The sequence below is a fragment of the Pangasianodon hypophthalmus genome, chromosome 7 (assembly GCF_027358585.1).
Source record: "Pangasianodon hypophthalmus isolate fPanHyp1 chromosome 7, fPanHyp1.pri, whole genome shotgun sequence".
NCBI classification, from domain to species: Eukaryota; Metazoa; Chordata; class Actinopteri; order Siluriformes; family Pangasiidae; genus Pangasianodon; species Pangasianodon hypophthalmus.
The window spans coordinates 21,004,267-21,023,834 of record NC_069716.1 but is presented as its reverse complement, the minus strand read 5'-3'; the positions used below and the strand labels follow the sequence as shown (position 1 = coordinate 21,023,834).

The window sequence follows — 19,568 nt, the reverse complement described above, 5'->3', positions numbered from 1 at the left end:
TGATAGCACTTATTCCATCATGCACTTATTCCATCTACTAAGCAGTATGGAGGTGTGAAATTTGGCACAATGTCATGAATATACTATATGTTGAGTCTCATGGCTCTTATGATGTTGTTATTTTTCTTACCACAAGAGGGTGCTGGTGCTCTTTTGTTTACATTTTAGGTTTTCTCAAAGAAGTAAGCTGGTCAATAGTGTAGGTACACAGCACTGTAGTTCCTGTGTGGATCCAGAATACAGCTGTTTCTCTGTAACAACTGTAAACACAATGAAACTATTGTCTTATGAACAAAAAGTATTATATTTAAGACCAGCCTATTAAAATAAGTGTTTATGTAAATGTGTAAAATATTTACATGAATACTTATTACTTTTAGTTGCACACCTTCAGTGTATTTGTTTAAAATGCAGAATTTCACATTAAGTCATGCTTTGGGCAGGTAATTGAGGCAGCCAATGGGACCACAATGAACTGCAACACCAATGAGACTGCAGTGATTGTTCCAAGCTTTGACTCTCGCATCTACATGGTTATCTTCCTCCCCTTCATTATCGCACTGGTGTTTATCCGCAACCTAAAGTTCTTGGCGCCTTTCTCCTTCGTGGCTAACATGGTCATGTGTGCCAGCTTGATGCTTATCTACTACTACTGCCTAACGGTATACACACACACACACACACACACACACACACACACATACTGACGTGCTTTCAAGGTTATAATAGTGATGTACAAATGCACCAGCTATTAGCACACTTTTATCAGCTTTGAGATGTTGTTCCTATGTATTCATAGAGAATATGATTTAGGTCAATCTTTATTCACTACAAAAGCCTAAAATATTATATCATAATTTTCATACTACTTGAATTACTTACTTAAGGCAGTAAACATTATGCTCATCGCAGTTCAGGTTTAATGAAATTTTAACTGTATTACAGTTTACATTTTCTACAGTGTTTTTTTTCCCTTAATACTTTTTTATTTTTGTTTTATAATACACTTGGGTATAATACCTTGATTTAAAAATTAGTTACGCAAGGAATAAAACATGACAGGACGTGATGTTCTATCAGCCCTGGGGCTGAATATGTTCCAAAAACAGCATGTCCCATAGTGTTTTATTGTCTTACACTGCAGCAATTTGCCAGTGATAACATTTAGTAACTTATTAATGAAAGACTGTTTATAGTTACATTTAATGCTGTGGAACATTGTGGAAGTTCGGTTCTGTTATCATTTACAGTATAGCAATGTATGCTATATAAATGGCCATTCTCTCACCAGCCCTTCTTTTTTTTTTTTCTTTAATGTAATTAATAAGACAAAAATAATTGCAGCTTGTTATGTTACCAACACACCACAAAAAGCTCTCTGACTTTCCTGAGCCGGAAAAAATGACTGACCTTTACGAAGTGCGGACACTGGACACTTCCATTAATGTTAAAGAAATAGCTCTTACAGAAAGCTTCACCATATCAGAAATTATACACTTTTCTTTTTTAAATAACATGTTCTTATTTGTGTATTATTAGCCTTAGATTATGTGGATGTAAGTCCCTGTGAATGAGCTGTTAACGAGCATTAATATAAACCTGTGATGCGAACTGCAGCTGGCACTATTGTCAGAGCTGCTGTTATAGAAAATTAATCAACACCTCCTGAACAATCAGATTTGAGAATTCACCAGTGCTTTAGTGTAATTAAGCAATACCGCACTAGCAAGAGTGCAGTTATACTGAATATCGGCATGGGTGGGATGAGGCATGGGCACGAAACCAAAGTCTGAGTGCCGTAGCTGATCAGCATAATTTCATGATTGCGAGTGAGATTACTGTTTTTATACAACAGTTCTACAAACAAGAAATTAATATAAAGCAAGTGACATTTCAGACACAACATGGCCAAATGTTTTATTTATTTTTGCTCCCCTAGCGGAAATACATCTTGAAGAAGCTACGCTCACTTTATAAGCCCCTCAACTAGCTTGCTAGCTAGCTTAAAATTGATTTGTACTTTCCTCTTAAAGGTGGCTTGCCTTCTTCCTTTTCATCTTCATCTCACGTCATTTGCCATGCCCACTGATGATGTCACTAACACTACTGTAATAACCGTTTTGAACTAGGAAGTGGAATTGTACAGATGAAAAGTCTAATGCAAACAACAGCTCCTTGGGAAGTATTTGGGATTTGGGAAGGGTAGTGGTGGCTGAACGGTTAAGGCTCTGGGTTACTGATCGGAAGGTTGAGAGTTCAAGCCCCAACACTGTCAAGCTGCTGCTGTTGGGCACTTGAGCAAGGCCACATCTGCTCCAGGGACGCCGTATCATGGCTGACCCTGTGCTCTGACCCCAGCTTCCTACCAAGCTGGGATATGCGAAAAACTGCATTTCACTGGCTCTATACCTGCACTTTGCACAATTTTGTTGAATCTAATCTAATCTAATCTAAGTTCCCTTTAATCTGCACTGGATGGCTGTCTGATACTGTACGATACTGTATCACATGTGAGAAGTTAGTGAAGCCGTTCCCTTTGAAGTAATCTGTATGTTTTTTTTCTGCCATGGTTGATTCTTAGAGAGCAACCAGGAGCAATTTTGCAACACAGACATTTTCTCCCTTATTGAGATTCAAAGGCAGTGCACATCTCCTCCTCCTTCTCCTCCCTGCAACATGCCGCAACACACCACTGACCTTTTCTCCTTGTTCGGTATTCAGATGGCTAAGATGTGAAGGTTTCACTCTAGCATGTGACAAAGCAAAGCCCATAATTGCATGGACCTGCATCCTTATGCGTTCTTTTAGTAGATAAGCTCTAAATGTGTGAATAAGCCTCACAGTTTGTTACATAATGTTACATAATGTAACAATCATTTAAATGTCACAATGTGCCCCATTTCATTGCCTTTCAGTTGTTGTCATGAAGATTGTTTTTCCCAGCTTGTGACACGTCTCACGGGGCTCAAAAGTCAGTTGCCTGATCGTTGTCTCTACTCAGAACCCACTCTTATTTTGGTTTCGTGCAGAACTACTGTATAATTCACATGCTTACCTGACTAGTTTTGTCAATATGCTTTGTTGCTGTTGTTTTTGTTTCTCAGAACATTCCACACCCTGTTAACCTTCCATTGGTTGGAAAAGCCGTTGACTACCCTTTATTCTTTGGAACTGCTATATTTGCCTTTGAAGGAATCGGCGTGGTGAGTGTTCATTTTACGCCTTTTAATCCAGTATCTTGCTAGAATTATTAATTATTACACCAACATAAGTAGCATATGTTGTTTTAAAGGTTAATATTCTCACATCTAAACCCACAGGTCCTGCCACTAGAGAATAAAATGCAGAAACCGCAGAACTTCAGCAAAGTGCTGTACTTGGGAATGGGTATCGTCACCATGCTGTACATCTCCCTCGGCACAATCGGCTACATCTGCTTCGGTGGGCGCATAGGGGGTAGCATCACCCTCAATTTACCCGACTGCTGGTGAGATTCGTGCACACGTCTGCATTTTTTCCAATAAACTGTTCCTTCTGCTCTCTTACTAGACCTTCAGTGTCTCATCGCGGTCATGTGTCCCATCGATGTTCCATTTCTCACATGCTGAAATGAAAGAGATTCAGTTGGCAGAATGCCACCTTTTACTGCTGATGAAGCAAGTGTGTTCTTTGTAGTTTAATCTCCTCAAGACTCTACTGTATATTATATTACACTGTATGGCACGCTTTATTTTTAGCAAAGCACTATCAGCTGAGTGAGTTTTCAGGTGTTGAAGGCAAGCACATTTAGACTGTTTGATCAATTCAATTTGCAGGAGTGCTCCAACTGCTGCTCTCCATAATCGATTTCAACAGCGTAGGCAGGAGGTTGCTCTCAGCCTTTCTCCAGCCAGCTGTGCCAGCATGTGGCCTAAACAGGTCACTGAGAATGGAGCTGTCCAGAATAGCTATTGCAAAACCTCAGCACGTGGCTTAGAATACGGTCGCACCTCTCAATCCTGTGTGTGTGCTGTTCTCTACAGGGAATGATGAAGATGTAAACTGTGTGTTAATTACACAGGCAGAAACAGAGATATCAAGCAAAGCCCAGATACACTTATAATAATGTCAAAGAGCGGTCATAAGTCTGTTTCTTTGTGTATTCATATTCCTGTTCGTCAGCTAGATTTGATTTTACATTTTCAGAATTTTTTTTCATTACAGAGAAAAACAAGACAGCAGTGGCACTCTTGACTATTCTCATAAATCAGTATGAGCTGAACTGCACATGTTTATTGGGTTATAACATGGCTTTCGAATAGCTGAATGCTGAGAACCACTGTAGCTTCTGGGGGCTGAGCTTTGTATACATGAGGGGCATCCTAAAGGAGTAAAAATAAATAAATAAATCAAATCTCATTTGTTAGAAATAGCACTCATTTGTGGTTTAACATAGTTTTTAGTTAAAAGCAGTTTTAAGAGCGTCTTTTTGTACTTTTTTCACACTTCATAACTGTCAATTCCTTGTGAAGAATAAGTAGCATGCTTCAATAGTAGGCCAGTATGTGCTAGGGGTAGCATGACTACCATTGTTACTAGCTGACCAGTAATTAAGAAATGTAGCTGACTGGTAGACTAGTCAGCAAGTCCTCTTTTTCATAGTTAAAGCAAAAACTCTTTTATGGCATGGCTATTTTTAGACTATTTTTAGTGCTATAAATGATGATCAGTTAACAGCAGTACAGAGGCTACAAACTCCAATTCCATCTTCAGTGCTTTTTTTAGGCTACACTTTTAATGATGAAAATCAATAAATCATAATAATACATCTGTGTAACATATTACACTATTTATGGATGTACCAGTTGTACCAGATGTACTCAAAATGCACTTGAGTGGACGCATGGCAGCTGAACTCTGGAAATGAGTGCGCGCAGCACGGAAGCTCATGTCCCTTTTAAAGTGCCCTACTTATAGCTTAATGAGCATCCTTCCTTGAACGGAGGATGCTGTGTCTACAGCAGCATCTGGGAGATTTTTCAAGGCTGATAATGACACAGGAGTTTCACCGCCATGTTCAACTCCAGCCTCAGTAGAGTCTGAAATGGCCTGGATCAGCCTTTGTCAGATGCTATGCACCACTGACAGGCTGTACCCTAGCTGTGGAAGCAACTCTCAAAAGTGGGATTTGATAGTGATGTGCTTTGACACAGCACTGGTCATGACATAATTCAGTGTGCCACAGTACAAGGATTTTATTAACATTTTATTTAGCTTTAAAGGACAACAAAAATAGCTGTGGGAATGAAGAATTCGCTCAGGAGCAGGTGTGAGTGGGATTAAAAAAAGTCGTGCTCATTTCTGTACATTTTATACTTGATATCAAAGTAGTAATGGTCTATTAAAACAAAATTAAATAATAAAAAAAAAGTTTTTCATGCAGTCTTACATTATGTGCACATGACTGTAGAATTGGCTTCATCTAGTCTGAAATATTTTCAGACTAACAAAGTACATTTAGCCTGCTTTCTTTACTGTCCGCCTGCATTTCTTTACCTTCTGCATCTACTGTTTTTTTCCACTGCACTGCCTAATATACAGCTCTCCACGGTGGTGACTAATGAATGGATTAGTAGAGTAGTCTGTGCAACCCCTAGCATGGGCAAAAGAAGGCATGTCCCATATGTTGCCAGGGTTTTGGTCAGTAGCATACTAGCTTTGTGATTTACTGAACCTGATTTTCTGGATCTGCTGTTTTTGTATGTGTGCTTCTGTAGGATGTATCAGATTGTGAAGCTGCTGTACTCGTTTGGGATCTACATTACATATGCACTGCAGTTCTATGTGCCAGCCGAAATCCTGATTCCCCCGGCAGTGGCGCGGGTCAGGCCCAGGTGGGCACTGCTCGTGGACCTCAGCATCCGTGTGGGCCTCGTCCTCCTTACATGTGAGCCAAAATACAAAAAAACACATATCAAAAAGCTTAGCACATTCCTACCTCATAAAACCCCACAAGTATGATACTTTGTAAAATCTATACGTGTGTTGACCTGTGAAAACCTGTCGGATGATGTTGTGGCTGAATTCTGGAAATGGACAAAAAAAGAAATGCTGTAGAAATATGGTAAACTTTATTTATTTTCTAAATTTGCCTTGGCTGTTTGTCTACAAATATTATATTGGGTAGGTATCCAGTGATAGTTCAGGAAAGCCTGTAGTTTCTTATGTAGTAGAAAATGTCAGAATTCCACCATATGAGGGGTTTTCCCAGGTCACCGCACATCTTATATTACTTATCGGACATATTACAACATAATTCACACCTAACTGAACCTCATATATACACTATATGCCCAAAGGTTTGTGGACACCTGACCATCATACCCATATATGTTTGTTGAACATTCCAAAGTTGGTCCCCTATTTGCTTCCACAACAATCTCCACTCTTCTGGGAAGGCTTTCCACTAGATTTTGGAACGTGGCTGTGGGAATTTCTGCCCATTCAGCCACAAGAGCATTAGTGAGGTTAGGCACTGATGTCGGGTGAGGAGAAGATTGTGTGCTGCCAACTTTGTGGCAACATTTTGGGGGAAAAACTACATATAGGTGCGATGGTCAGATATCCACAAACCTTTGGCCGTATAGTGTATTACACTTCACTAAACCTGAAATATACTATATCTTGCATCATTTCACACCTCATTAAACCTTGCATTACACCTTGGAAATATCATTGTATTACACCTTGGAAATATTACAGTTCTCAAAAGCTTGCATATTCCTCATCTCATAAAATCCCCCACATTCCACACCACACACTGCCACTTTGAAAACCCTGCACATATCTTCTGCGATTCTGAAGCAGATATCAATATTTTGCTATTTTCTTTTCTGGGGTAAAATTAAATCTCTCTGTCAGGTTGATGCTGAAGGAGCTTTAAATGTTCTGTAGTGAGAAGTGAGTCATCATACTCTACAAGTGTATCTAGCCTTCAAATCAGTTATTGCACAAGTTCAGTATAGACTCTCTTTGCTTACTTTCTTAAAGGGTGCCAATAATTCTAGAGTTGCCTGTGTAAAAGGAGGGCAGAATGCCCCACCTGTCTGTAATACATCATGGTATCTTCAAAGAAAATTGCATGAACAGCTTTTGGTTAGATGGCACAGTGCTACAGCAGGTAGTGCTGCCACCTCACAGCTCCGAGGTCTCCAGTTCGATTCTGAGCTTGGGTTATCTGTTCGTGTGCAGTTTTGAATGGTGTGCCTGTGTGCTGGGTTCTCCGGTTTCTTCCCACCTCCAAAGACAAACTGGTAGGTGGATTGGCTACTCCAAATTGCCCCTAGATACATGTGGATAAGTGTGTGCATGGCTCCTGTGATGGATTGGAGTTCCATCCTGGCTGTGTTTCTGCCCCCACCCAGTGTTCCCTGGGTAGACTCTGGATCCACCAACATCCTGACTAGGATAAAGTGGTTACTGAAGATGAAAGATGCAGGTCCATAGGCTAACTTTAAAAGTCAAAATGCTATTTTCTATTCTGAACAACCTTTCACAAAGTACCAGGAGTTTGAAAAATGCAGTAAACATGTGGAAATTGGATGTGCATTGTTTATAAAGGTTATTTTCATAGACAGCTTGTTAAATTACAACCCATGTGAGGGGGAAAAAAAAAAAATTAAACCTATACAATTGCAGGTGTGAGAGCCCTGATTGTAGGCTAGCATCCTGAATCTTAAACATATGGAATGTGAATTGGATAGGAATAAAAACGCCATCAAGCCAACATCACCTTCTGAAACTCTTTGTGCTGTGGAGGTTTAACCTTCAGAAATATTGTATCAAAGCATGGGTCAGTTGTAATCTTTAAAGAATTACCTTATGGTTCAATAGATATCTAGTTCCCTCAATCTTTATCTACCATAGATTTTTTTGTGTGTCCATGGGTAAATATAAGGGTAGTTTTTAAATGGAGGACAACTGAAATGAAGTGTCCTGAGTGTTGTGTGATGTTTAGCTGATGGTTCGTGGTGTGACTGTATGGGAGTGTGTGTATGTGTGTGTTCTCAGCAGGGTGCTGTCAGTTGCAGTTTGCACTGTGAGTGTGTGAGTCCTGTTGTCTGAGGTGAATGGAATCACATTCAATTCTGCTGAAAACACAAGAAATTGTTGTCTAATGCCTGTGATTAACGTGGCACGTGTGCTTTGTAACTGTGTGATGCCCATTCTATACCCACATGAGACCATTCCCTTTATAGGTGGCCTATTTTTAGGAGCTCCAAAGCATGACATTTTCCTATTTTCATGTTAAATTGGTTTTTGGGTTTCTTAATCCCTGTGAGGCTGTGAACTCTTCATGTGAGCTCTGGACCAGGCTATCTCTTGCCATGGCAGCTCACATGGTCCAGATCATTAGTAGAAGGCAGTATTTTGCCTCCAGCCTCCAGAATTGTATATGCTTTTACCTTTTTTGCCTTTGCTGTACCATGCACTTGTAATAACTTTGAAATTGAGTGGGAGTTACAGAATGAGACTCTTGTAATCTGTATATAAGAAGGAAATTGAAAAATCCATTGCAAAATTATTTTCATCTTAGGACCTTGTACATTTCAGACTTCAGCTGTAAATTTTTTAACATATTCAAACTCGGCATAAACAGACCATAATGTAAACATGGTCATTTTTGTGATTGAATGGCTAAATTGAAGGGTGCAAAGGCACTGATTGTAGGTCAGTATCCTGAATCATAAATTGGAAACCTGCAGGAGTTGGCTAATCAAACCTAGCCTGTCTAATCAAAACTTGGAGCTACTGCAAAGTTTAAATTAGTACTAGATCACCAGTAGCCATTGTAACTCAAGTTGCCACACTTTTACAATACATTTATTTGTAAGTGGAATAGAGAGCGAGCTGGCAGCCACAGCACACCACATGTGCTCCAAAATAGCAACAGTACCAGATTACTGTCTAACAGCACAGGAGTCATTAGTTTTATGGATGTTTATTAAGGGTGTAATGCAGTGCCAGTATCTGTATCTGTAACTGTTTAGTAGTTCAAACATTCATATCTGTTTCTGTATTCAGATTTAAACCTGAAGTTGGCATGGCCTAAACCAGATGTTTTTTTAAATATTAAATATAAAACCTACCACTATGCCCCAGAAACATTCTCCATATCAGGGGGCAGTATGCACTGGGTGATGTGTCAAGTGGCACAGGTCAAGGGATTTATAGCCACAGATGAGATAGATTATGGATTAAGATCTTATCAAATTTGGTAAATCCCACTTGTTTGGAATTTTATACATGCTGGATTTTAATGCTGGAATTAATCATTATCAACATGAGTTATATTTTCCCCATCACTGATTTCACCATCATCTTATCATCATTGTTTTTAATGATTTTTTAAATTGCCAAGATGCCCAGGTATGCCTTGCAAATATGAATTCCAAAAGACACGTGGTCGCAGTTCACGAAACTATAGAAGGGGCATTACCGCGACCAAAAGGCATCACTGTATACTGAAAGAACACGTTAGGTGTAACAAAAGTGAAAATCTGTTGTATGATATGTTAAAGCAACATTCCAACATCTTTTAAAATCTTCTAATGAGTACTTGGCCTCTCTTGGGTGCATTATAGTGAAGTTTCTAAGATTTACTAAGATTTACTACGAAGTGCACATTTTTATTTAATTGGTTGCTAGTTATCTATTGTGAAATATAGCTGTGTGGATTGGGATGTTAGAAAATAAGGTAGAATACATTTCAGTTAAATCAGCAGCATATGTTTGAACTGACAAGTATGACAACGGCAACTCCACATATTCCGGCATTACAAAAAATAGAGCACTTTGCATCTACTTCAAGACGCTCTGTAAAGACAGTGAAAGGTATAGAGACAGTAGAAAGGGCTTTGACATGTTAACTTGGCACACATGAACCTTACATTTTTGACTGGACAAGCATACAATACGCTCTGGGCCAGATGTGCTAAGTGGCATGGCATCTGCTTTTAGATGTAATTAGGATGCATTCTGGGTGAAAAACATCATGTTATATATGAAAGTGGTGTACAAAGCCAAATGCGCAATTTAGCTCAACACACAACGTGCACTTCATACACATGCACTGAGGGAGGATCACACATAAAGAGGGAAGTCGGCATGGGGTGGAGAGATGGAAAGAGCAGCTGATTACATATTCTGTTTCATGTACTATAGTTTGGGCAATTCATGGCAGTCAGTTTGCGTGTTGCTGGAAGCTTTGCAGAACTGGGATACATCTCAAATTTTGAAATATATGATAAAATGTTTAATAATACAAAGTCATTTTCAGATCTTGGTAAAAAAAAAAATCTCCTGGGTTTAATTTGGCCACTTTTCTCAAGTGGATCTGACAACCATGTTCATAGCACATCTGTCAGGAAAACACATCAATTTTCCTCACATCTACCAAAAATTCCTCACATCAAATAAGACTTTCATCATATGGGCAATATTTCAAATATTTCATGTTATCGAAGCTATAGTCGATATACAATAAAAACAGAAAAAGAGTTTAATTGCACATTTTTATACAAGGTAACTAGCTTATTCTGTGCATAGCCATCTTTTTATTAAAATCAATTCAGTTGAAATAAATAGCATATCAGCCATATTAATGCTCTCCACACCACTTACTTGTCCTGACACAAGAGTAATTATTTTATAACGATGTTTTTTTAGCATATTATCTTCAATACTGCGCTTCCTCTTAAGCGTCGAGGCTTTTGGCACCTCTGGTTGATCATTCCCACGTTTTCCACAGTGGCTTTTAAACAATTTGTGCTTAATGCAGAGCACATGTAGTAGGCAGTCGCAGATACAGTTTGCATGATCAGCTAGCACCTTAGTTAACGGAATGTTATTTCAGACACACTGTGAGCACATTTTGTATCTGGGTGCTGTGCCTCCTCATATTTATGTACTTCTGAGTTACTCAATTTTTGAATAATTTCATATCAACTAACCAATGTATCCCCAAATACTGAAACATGGAAGAGTGACTAAAGCTAATATTTTGTTCCATCTGAAATTTCAGATGAAAGAATTTCTTGTTTCTTTGAGAAAATAGTAGTGCGTTTGTAGCCAAGGAACAAATGTGATGTAGGTGTTCCTGAAAGGCACTGACATAATCCAGCACATCATGGGCAGGTTTTGTTAGTCTGCACTCATGATTGGTGCATCTCCATGGTCCCGAAAAAGCATGTCCAAACCCTTGTTCAACAGGACTAGGCCTAGAGCAGCGGTCATCAGTTAGATTTGATATAAGGCTACCTTACATTGATTGAAGTGTTTAATATTAAAAACAATGCTAATATTTATATTAAAAACTCTTCCTCAGAAATAACAGAATTGTTTTGTACCCCTGGTGCGCAGTGTTTGATATTCAGCCACAGAAAAATATATGAAAATGCAGATCTGAATGTAACATGGTAAGTTTATATGAACTACATATGTATTTCAGTATGTCATAAATGCTTTTCGAAGGGTTAAATTGAACATTTGAACATCACTAAATGAAACAACTTACCCTGTGGTATCATTTTATGAATACATATTGATGTTGTGAATACCCACAAAATAAAAGCAGCAATAAATTATTATTAACAATAAGGTTAGTAAAGATATTCATTTTCATTGGAAGTGGTCCTGTTTAAACTTTTAAAGGATGGGAAAGGAGCTCACAGACAATGCATATGCACTATGATGGAAGCGCTGTTACTATTTTCATGCTCAAGTCAGATAGTGATAGCATCTGGTGACTGTGCAAAGGAGAAACAGCTTTATACATCAAACAAATCCATTATCTAAAACAGCATCATCACCTACAGGCATGATTATTAATTCATATATACAAACTACTCTTTCCAACAAACCATGCTTAGTTTCCTCTATCATTATCAATTCTTATCTATCTAACATGGTTGCTTTCCTGGCCAGTTATTTGGGGAGCAAGTTTTACACAAGCCTGGCTGGTGGATTTTGAACATGTTTTATTTATGGGCAACACATAAACTCATAAAAAAGTGAGAGAGGTTACTTACACATGGAAGCACACACTTACTGGCAAGAACCAAAACAAACTAGTGACTGAAAGTCATAAGTCCGTATAAGAAATTAATACTGGAATGTGTTTTCTCTCATGCATCATCACTTAATGTATAAACTATGTGCTCAATTATAGAGCCAAAACAGCAGAAAAGTTACTTAGAGACTGCACTTAATACAACACCAATTTTGTGCACTTCAAATACTTTTTCCATTCATTAAACTAAACTTTTAATGTCTTTTATACCCTCAGGAATGGTTCGTCATTAAAAATCCTCCACACAGAATAAAAAAAAATCCCTCATCATATGTGTGAATATTCACAGTATAATAACAGCACTGCAAGTTTATCAGGCTCAGCAAAGTCTGAAACCAGCATCAAACACGAAGACTCTCCACTACATTAATCATTGGAGAGGGCTGCTTTGAGCTGCCTTTTTTTTTCTTTAGGGAGATGAGAGAGGGAGGAGGGAAAATATGCTGGCATGTAGTGCAGGATCCTCAGATCTGCTGAAAAACGCCACAGGGTTTCATCTAGTGTGTGGAGCTGGAGCTCTGTTCACACCTCAAATGATCCCAAGTGTACACTAAAGGAAAATGAGCGCCTGGGCCAAGCTGATACTGTGCAGAGCAAAAAAGAAAGAAAAAAAACCTCTATAAACTGTTCAGGGGTAGTAGGGTTGCCAGTTGACTTACAGATTTCACTGCCAGCTGAAACTAACAATGCAATGCAAACCCATTTTGACTTTGTATGTATACATTGTTTGACTGTAAGTGGATAAAATCTGTTAATTACAACAAAAAAAAGCAAATTTAGCAGTCAAGAAAATGCACAACAGGAAAAAAAGTGTAATCAGTTTTTCTCCTACAAAGCAAGCCCCTACACAACAATGAGGGTAATTCAATTTCTCAAGGTTTGTGTTTGTTCTGTGAGTCTTTATGAGAGTTGGAAGTAATTTGTAGATGTGTCCTAAAAGCAGACCAGTCTTTTTTTATATACATTTTGATAGTCTAAACTCATCATATCTTTCACTGAAAACTCACGAGAACATGCGATTTGGTCTTAACAAATGGAAAAAATGTTGCGTCAGAATTATTTCCCCTGTCTGTATTATTTTGCTTAAAAAAAAAAAAAAAAGAGAGAGAGAGAGACATAATTTATCTGATTATTAGACCTAGTGTTGTGTAATTGATGCTTTTTCCTGGCCAGAGAGTTGACTGGCGTTCTCCATGGTGCTCTGAGGTGTATGTGTCAAATGCACGAGTTTTCATTTTTGCCTGCAATAAGGTGATTGTGTAAGCTTCTTCATGTTCCAGCTGTCATAGTCATTGCAGCACATGAGAGTCACTCTGATCAGCTTGTTTTTTCAGTGCATATTTTACTGGGATCTACAGCTACCAGTAATTGCTTGCTGAGCAGACATCCCTTTATTTGCTGCTCTCTTGTGTTAGCTAGAGGGCCAACAATTTCATTAAGACTTTTCAGGCCATAACTAATGAAAGTTTCTCAAGGTTTTTGCTGTTTTTCTGGTCTGTAGTGAGACTCTAAGCTGTAATTGGTGCATCAACAGGAAGCATGGAAGTGTATTACCACAGACGAATGAACAAATAAATCTCGATCTTCTGCTCTACATACAGTATTGGACTCAGATAAAACCCAAAGTTTAAAATATACAGCAGGGGATGGGCAAAAGGCAGAGTTTATTCATTCTTCCTTTCACTTCAGTGCTCTGAATTTGAGCCAGTTTAAGGCTTTAAGATTAACAGACGTCTACGGCACTGGCCTGTTCCTCCAGTTGCCTCCAATGTCCTCTGACGAAGAGGAAGAACATGTAATGGGTTATTGCAGTAGCTCTGTGTTGGCTGTACACACAGAATCAGTGTATATTCTCATGCAGAGAATCAACTGCATTTTGAAAATAACATTGCTCTCTGTGTTCTTTTATGTTGTTTATAAACCAGAATCCACTTTAATCAACATGCTGTTCCCAAATACACCAAATAGTTGTTGGCTGCTTCTAATTTATTAAGTTCTAAATCAAAATTGTAAAAGTAAAAACTACTTGTTTTAAGTGAAAACTGGGGGAAATTGTTTTAGAATTACATAAGCCACAGAAAAACGATAAGCTTTTTTTTCAAAATGTGTTTAAGACAATGAACATTTATATACAAGCTAGTGTGTTCACATGTTTGGATGGTCTGTGTAGGATAGCAGAGATATTTTGTCAGTGCATTGACACACACAGTGATCTGTCTTTTAGGCTGAAGAGCTGAAATGGACGTTTGTTTGATTAGGTGGCCAGATTTTTAAACCATATATGCAAAGAACAGAGTTTGTTTGGACGGGTCCTATACAGCTACACTGTCCATTAACTTGTAGCTGTATAGCATTGTATACCATAATATACAGTGTCACAAAGCAACTTTACAGAAATCCAGATGAATGCCTAATGAGCAAGCCAGAGACAGTAATGGAAGGAAAAACTCCCTAAGACAACATTAGGCAGAAGTATTGAGAGGAACCAGACTCAAAAGGAAACCCATCCTCTTCTAGGTGACACTGGATAGTGGGATTATAAATCACTACTCTCCTATATATAACTGTACTATACAGGCATACAGTACTACATGTGTTGAAAGGATGTTCAGTATCAGCATACTGTGGATAAGAGTCACATGAGCGCAGGACAGTATTTATGATTACAGCAGCAGTTAGGAAGTCTATATTATCCAAGAAGTCTAGAAGTCTATAGTATCCAAGTGAGACTAACCCCTGAAGCAAGAGGAAGACCTAGACATAAACTTTTTTTGGGAAATGTAAAGACACGGAAATACAGAGTCAATGAACAAAATACCATTTCTGAGATGAAAAATATTCTGGGTAAGAGAAAGTTTATAGTCTGGTTTAGTTGCTCATTTGCAATATAGATTTCAAGTTCAAAACCAGTTTTATCATGAAATTAAAACAGAAAACTATAGCTGTATTCTAGTACTGTCTTGAAAATGGGCGTTTCTTAGGTAGCTATACTGCCAGTCAAAAAAAAAAATAGAAAAGAATTTGTAGATAAATTAGGTACTTTTGCTTAGATGGTTTCTGTTTCAGACATAAGAAAATATGAAATATTGATAGCATGGTGCTATCCATGGTCGCTGCAGGTCTACTGCTCATCAGCATGTCTATAGGTGTGGCTACAGATATTGTGTCTTGTAAATATACAGTAGGGTCCATTTTGAAATATTTATAACAAAGAATGTAAATTTTCAATATCTTCTGCACTATTTCTAGATTCCTATTTAAATGGAAGTAAATTTGTGATATTGATCATGTTGACTGCTTTGTACAAAAGGTCTGATTTTCCGCATGCCTAATCTCTTCTACTGCAGTGTGTGTTCACACGACACTCTGATGGATTTGATCTAAATTTGATCACAAGATTTTGCACAAATTTGTGGAGTCCATGCCAGCTCAAGTTCATACAATCATCAAAGCAAAAAGGGGACATGCCAAATACTATGAATCTCTGAAATTCATGTAAAGATTCTACTTTTCATTCGAGTTGTTGTCAATACTTTAATTTGTAATGAAAATTGGTGTATTAAATTAGAAAAGAAAGCAAAATAGAAGCATTTTCACTAGTGCTCTCGGACTTTTGGACCCCACTGCACATTACGTGAAAGGACAGTCTTTGGAAAAAGTCATGAACCGCTGATTTTTAGATTGATTTCCAGTGATGCTTGCTGGGAATTTTAATTGTATATGTGTGTATATACATGAAGAGAAAAATTTGTTGGCCTGTTGTGTATTTGTCATGCTTTTTTGGTTGATTCGTACTAAAGTACAGGTACGCTTTCTCATAGGTGAAGGTGTGAGCCATGTATAGCGTATCTCTCAGGTTCTGAGTGATATAGAAAAAGGGTTGAGTATGGGGTCTTTTGTTATGTAGAAGGTTATGAGTTCCCAGGGCTGCTGTAGAACCACTGTTAGAGAGTTGTGAAATCCCAGGGCTGCTGTAGAACCACTGTTAGAGAGTTGTGAAATCCCAGGGCTGCTGAAGAACCACTGATAGAGAGTTGTGAAATCCCAGGGCTGCTGTAGAACCACTGATAGAGAGTTGTGAAATCCCAGGGCTGCTACAGAACCACTGATAGAGAGTTGTGAAATCCCAGGGCTGCTACAGAACCACTGATAGAGAGTTGTGAAATCCCAGGGCTGCTGTAGAACCACTGATAGAGAGTTGTGAAATCCCAGGGCTGCTGAAGAACCACTGATAGAGAGTTGTGAAATCCCAGGGCTGCTGTAGAACCACTGATAGAGAGTTGTGAAATCCCAGGGCTGCTACAGAACCACTGATAGAGAGTTGTGAAATCCCAGGGCTGCTACAGAACCACTGATAGAGAGTTGTGAAATCCCAGGGCTGCTGTAGAACCACTGATAGAGAGTTGTGAAATCCCAGGGCTGCTACAGAACCACTGATAGAGAGTTGTGAAATCCCAGGGCTGCTGAAGAACCACTGATAGAGAGTTGTGAAATCCCAGGGCTGCTGAAGAACCACTGATAGAGAGTTGTGAAATCCCAGGGCTGCTGTAGAACCACTGATAGAGAGTTGTGAAATCCCAGGGCTGCTGTAGAACCACTGTTAGACCTTTGAACAGCGTGTCATGTTTGTGCGAAAGCAAATAGATTTTTTTTAATCAGCGTTAAATTTGACAGCTAATTTGGGTCTGACAAGCAGCAGCTCCATCATAGGAAAATCGACGTATCTAATAACGTTACTCTATTGAGAACATTTATTACGCTGAATACACTTCAAAAAAGTATGCTAGGGTGTCATCAGTTATACTAGTTTTATATTAGCATTACAAAAAAGCAATTATTTTCCCAAGGTATGATTAAGTAATAACACACAATGGGGCATGCTGTTATAGGAAAATAACAATGGGGTGGTGTGATGTGGCCCAAAGCAGATGGCTGTTGTTACACAAAGCAAGTTCAGTCTTGTTAATAGCTATAGACAGTTTTTTTCCTCTATCTTGAACCCCTGTGCATGAGCTGTTACTATAGAAACGACATAGATAACGTTTCTGTAATTGCTAATGAGCAAATACAGTTAAAACTACTCTCAGAGCCATGCTGACCAGTCAGATTCCTGCAATCAACAGTGCTGTGGTATAAACCGTTTTATCATTAACTTAAAAATATTGTCACAGTGGTAACGTATGGCAGAATCTTTCTCCAACCAGGAAGTTTAATGTTAGCATATATACACAGATCAGAGAAGACTATTCAGAGTGTGTTTAGCTGTGTTTACGACAACAGCGGTGCCCCTTCTCCTCACCTTTTGCTGAGTGCATAGTGTGATGCGTTTCTTAATTAATTCCTTTGTGTAATTGTCTTTGCTTGCAAAGTGAGCATGCAAACATGAGAGGAGAAAGGTTTCACCTTTGTTCTGTTGGCTGCTTCTGCATTTTCTGTCTCATTATTTAGTAAGGCAAATGCCCTTACATTCCATCATATATTTTGTGTAGAAGGATGAATTATATTTGTAGTTACCATTTAATTTCTGTCATGGAAAAAATGTTGTTGACAAACTTGTTTCATCTGCATTGTTGCTGACAAAATGAACACTATTTTTATTGTAGTAGAATGCATTCTCCCTGCAGAAAGAAGGGGTCTTGGCACACATAGACCTGTGTGTATGTGTATTCTGTTGATGGAAAGCAGAGGGGACATTGCCCGTTCCCCTTCTTGTCATGTACCTTGTCCTGGATTCTACTGTCACCACTGGCAGAACAGTGACATCTGAGCACCTGGGACACGGTGTGTCGTCTGCCTTGGAGCTGCTCGACTGGCCTCCTGTAGATTTTTCCATTCAGCACAGCTTAGTGCCATTCAGCTATGTGCGGAGCTAAAGCAGATGACTGAAACTAGAAAGTCGGTGAGGATGCCAGATAAGAACATGTGAACATTGCTGAAGTACATCTTCCATCAGATTATGCAGTAGTCACAAGATGCACACGTGTGTGTTGGGGTTGCTATGTTTTATATCTTGGTGGGAACCAAATGTGCCTACAATGATAGGAATAGCTGAGAGTTTTGACACTGGGGGGACATTTGGATAAAAAGAAGCCATGAAGTTTCCATTTGGTTTCAGAGGTTAGGGTTAGGACTAGGCATAGGTGTAGGTGTAGGCATGACATAAATTAGCTTCATGAATAGTAATGTCAGTGAAAGACAAACGTGTGTCTGCGCACGTGTGTGTGTGTGTGTGTGCATGTGCCCGCACGTGCGTGGACTCTGGGTGTCCTATAAACCATGTCTGACGTTGGAGCAGGATGTGACAGACCTAGAAACAATAAAGCAAAGGAATAATTGACAGACGATGGAATTTTAATAGAAAGCAGATAATGATAGCTTGAATTTCTATCCAGATTTGATTTACCGTCCTAGTTTTGAATGATTTAATGTACATGTGGGCAATTTTACATTTCACTGACTAAAGTCCATTTTTCTAGCTTTCACAGCTGGAGGTGCTGCATAGTGAATTCTAAAGGTTGGAAAAAAATAGTGAGAGAACAGTAGCTGGAGGACATGGAGGGAAGTTTAAAAGTTCCCCTAAATAATAATCAGTGATTGAACGAGTACAAAACACACTGACTTGATTGAAAGTACTGGTACTCTAGTCTCATTATTCACTTACGTAAAAGTAGGCATCAAGAAAATTACTCAAGTAAGAGTAAACAAGTCGTTTGGTGAAAAACTACTTGAGCAATTGTCAGTTGACACAACTAATCCAAATTGTTCCATTTTCCATAATGTACTTATGTAAACTCTGCAAGTCAGCTAAGCTGAAGTGAACACCACCTTGATTATTAACAGTATATAAAGAAAGGTATTGTTAGCTGTCTCGCTAACTTGAAACCCCAACTGAAACTCCAACAGACAAATGCTGTTGAGGTTTCAGGAGAAAAGAAGGAAGAAAGCCTTTATTTGTCACCAAACAAATGCATACAGCTATTTTACTCAACTTATTTGATTATTGCAGTCTTTTTTTTTTTTTTTTTTACAAGGATGTATCTTCCAGAGAATAAGTTCTCTTTCATAATGGTGTAATAATTCTTGTAAATTCAATATTTCTCAATGTACTTTCACTCAATTTATGCTTGAATTTTAAGTGTTTTTATTGTAATTTCTGCTTTAAACAATTTGCATTTCAGTGTTTTTGCATCCTCTCTTGATGCATTAGCGCTCATCTGCTTGGCTAATAGTGGTGAATTAATGGCTCTGTTTTGTCATGATTCTTGGACATTAACATCTGTTTTCACAGCTGAGAGGGGTGAAGGTCACAGGTACAGGGAGGATTGTTGTGGCTAGAGGTGAGAGGGTTGGTTTGGATACAGCTGAGAGGGTTGGTATGGCTGAAGATGATAGAGTTGGTGTGAATATAGCTGAGAACATTGATATGTAGTTAAGAGTGTTGTGTGGTTGTAGCTGAGAG

The 19,568-nt window shown here is 38.6% G+C and overlaps 1 protein-coding gene across 1 annotated transcript in view; it reads left to right on the top strand.

The window, feature by feature from the left end:
* slc36a1 (solute carrier family 36 member 1) overlaps positions 1–19,568 on the top strand; it is a 36,411-nt gene that overhangs the window by 7,975 nt on the left and 8,868 nt on the right. The window contains exons 8-11 of the mRNA XM_026917440.3: positions 444–662; positions 3,105–3,203; positions 3,321–3,487; positions 5,757–5,926. Of these exons, the coding sequence (XP_026773241.3) occupies positions 444–662; positions 3,105–3,203; positions 3,321–3,487; positions 5,757–5,926 (655 nt within the window). The remainder of the gene's footprint in view (positions 1–443; positions 663–3,104; positions 3,204–3,320; positions 3,488–5,756; positions 5,927–19,568) is intronic.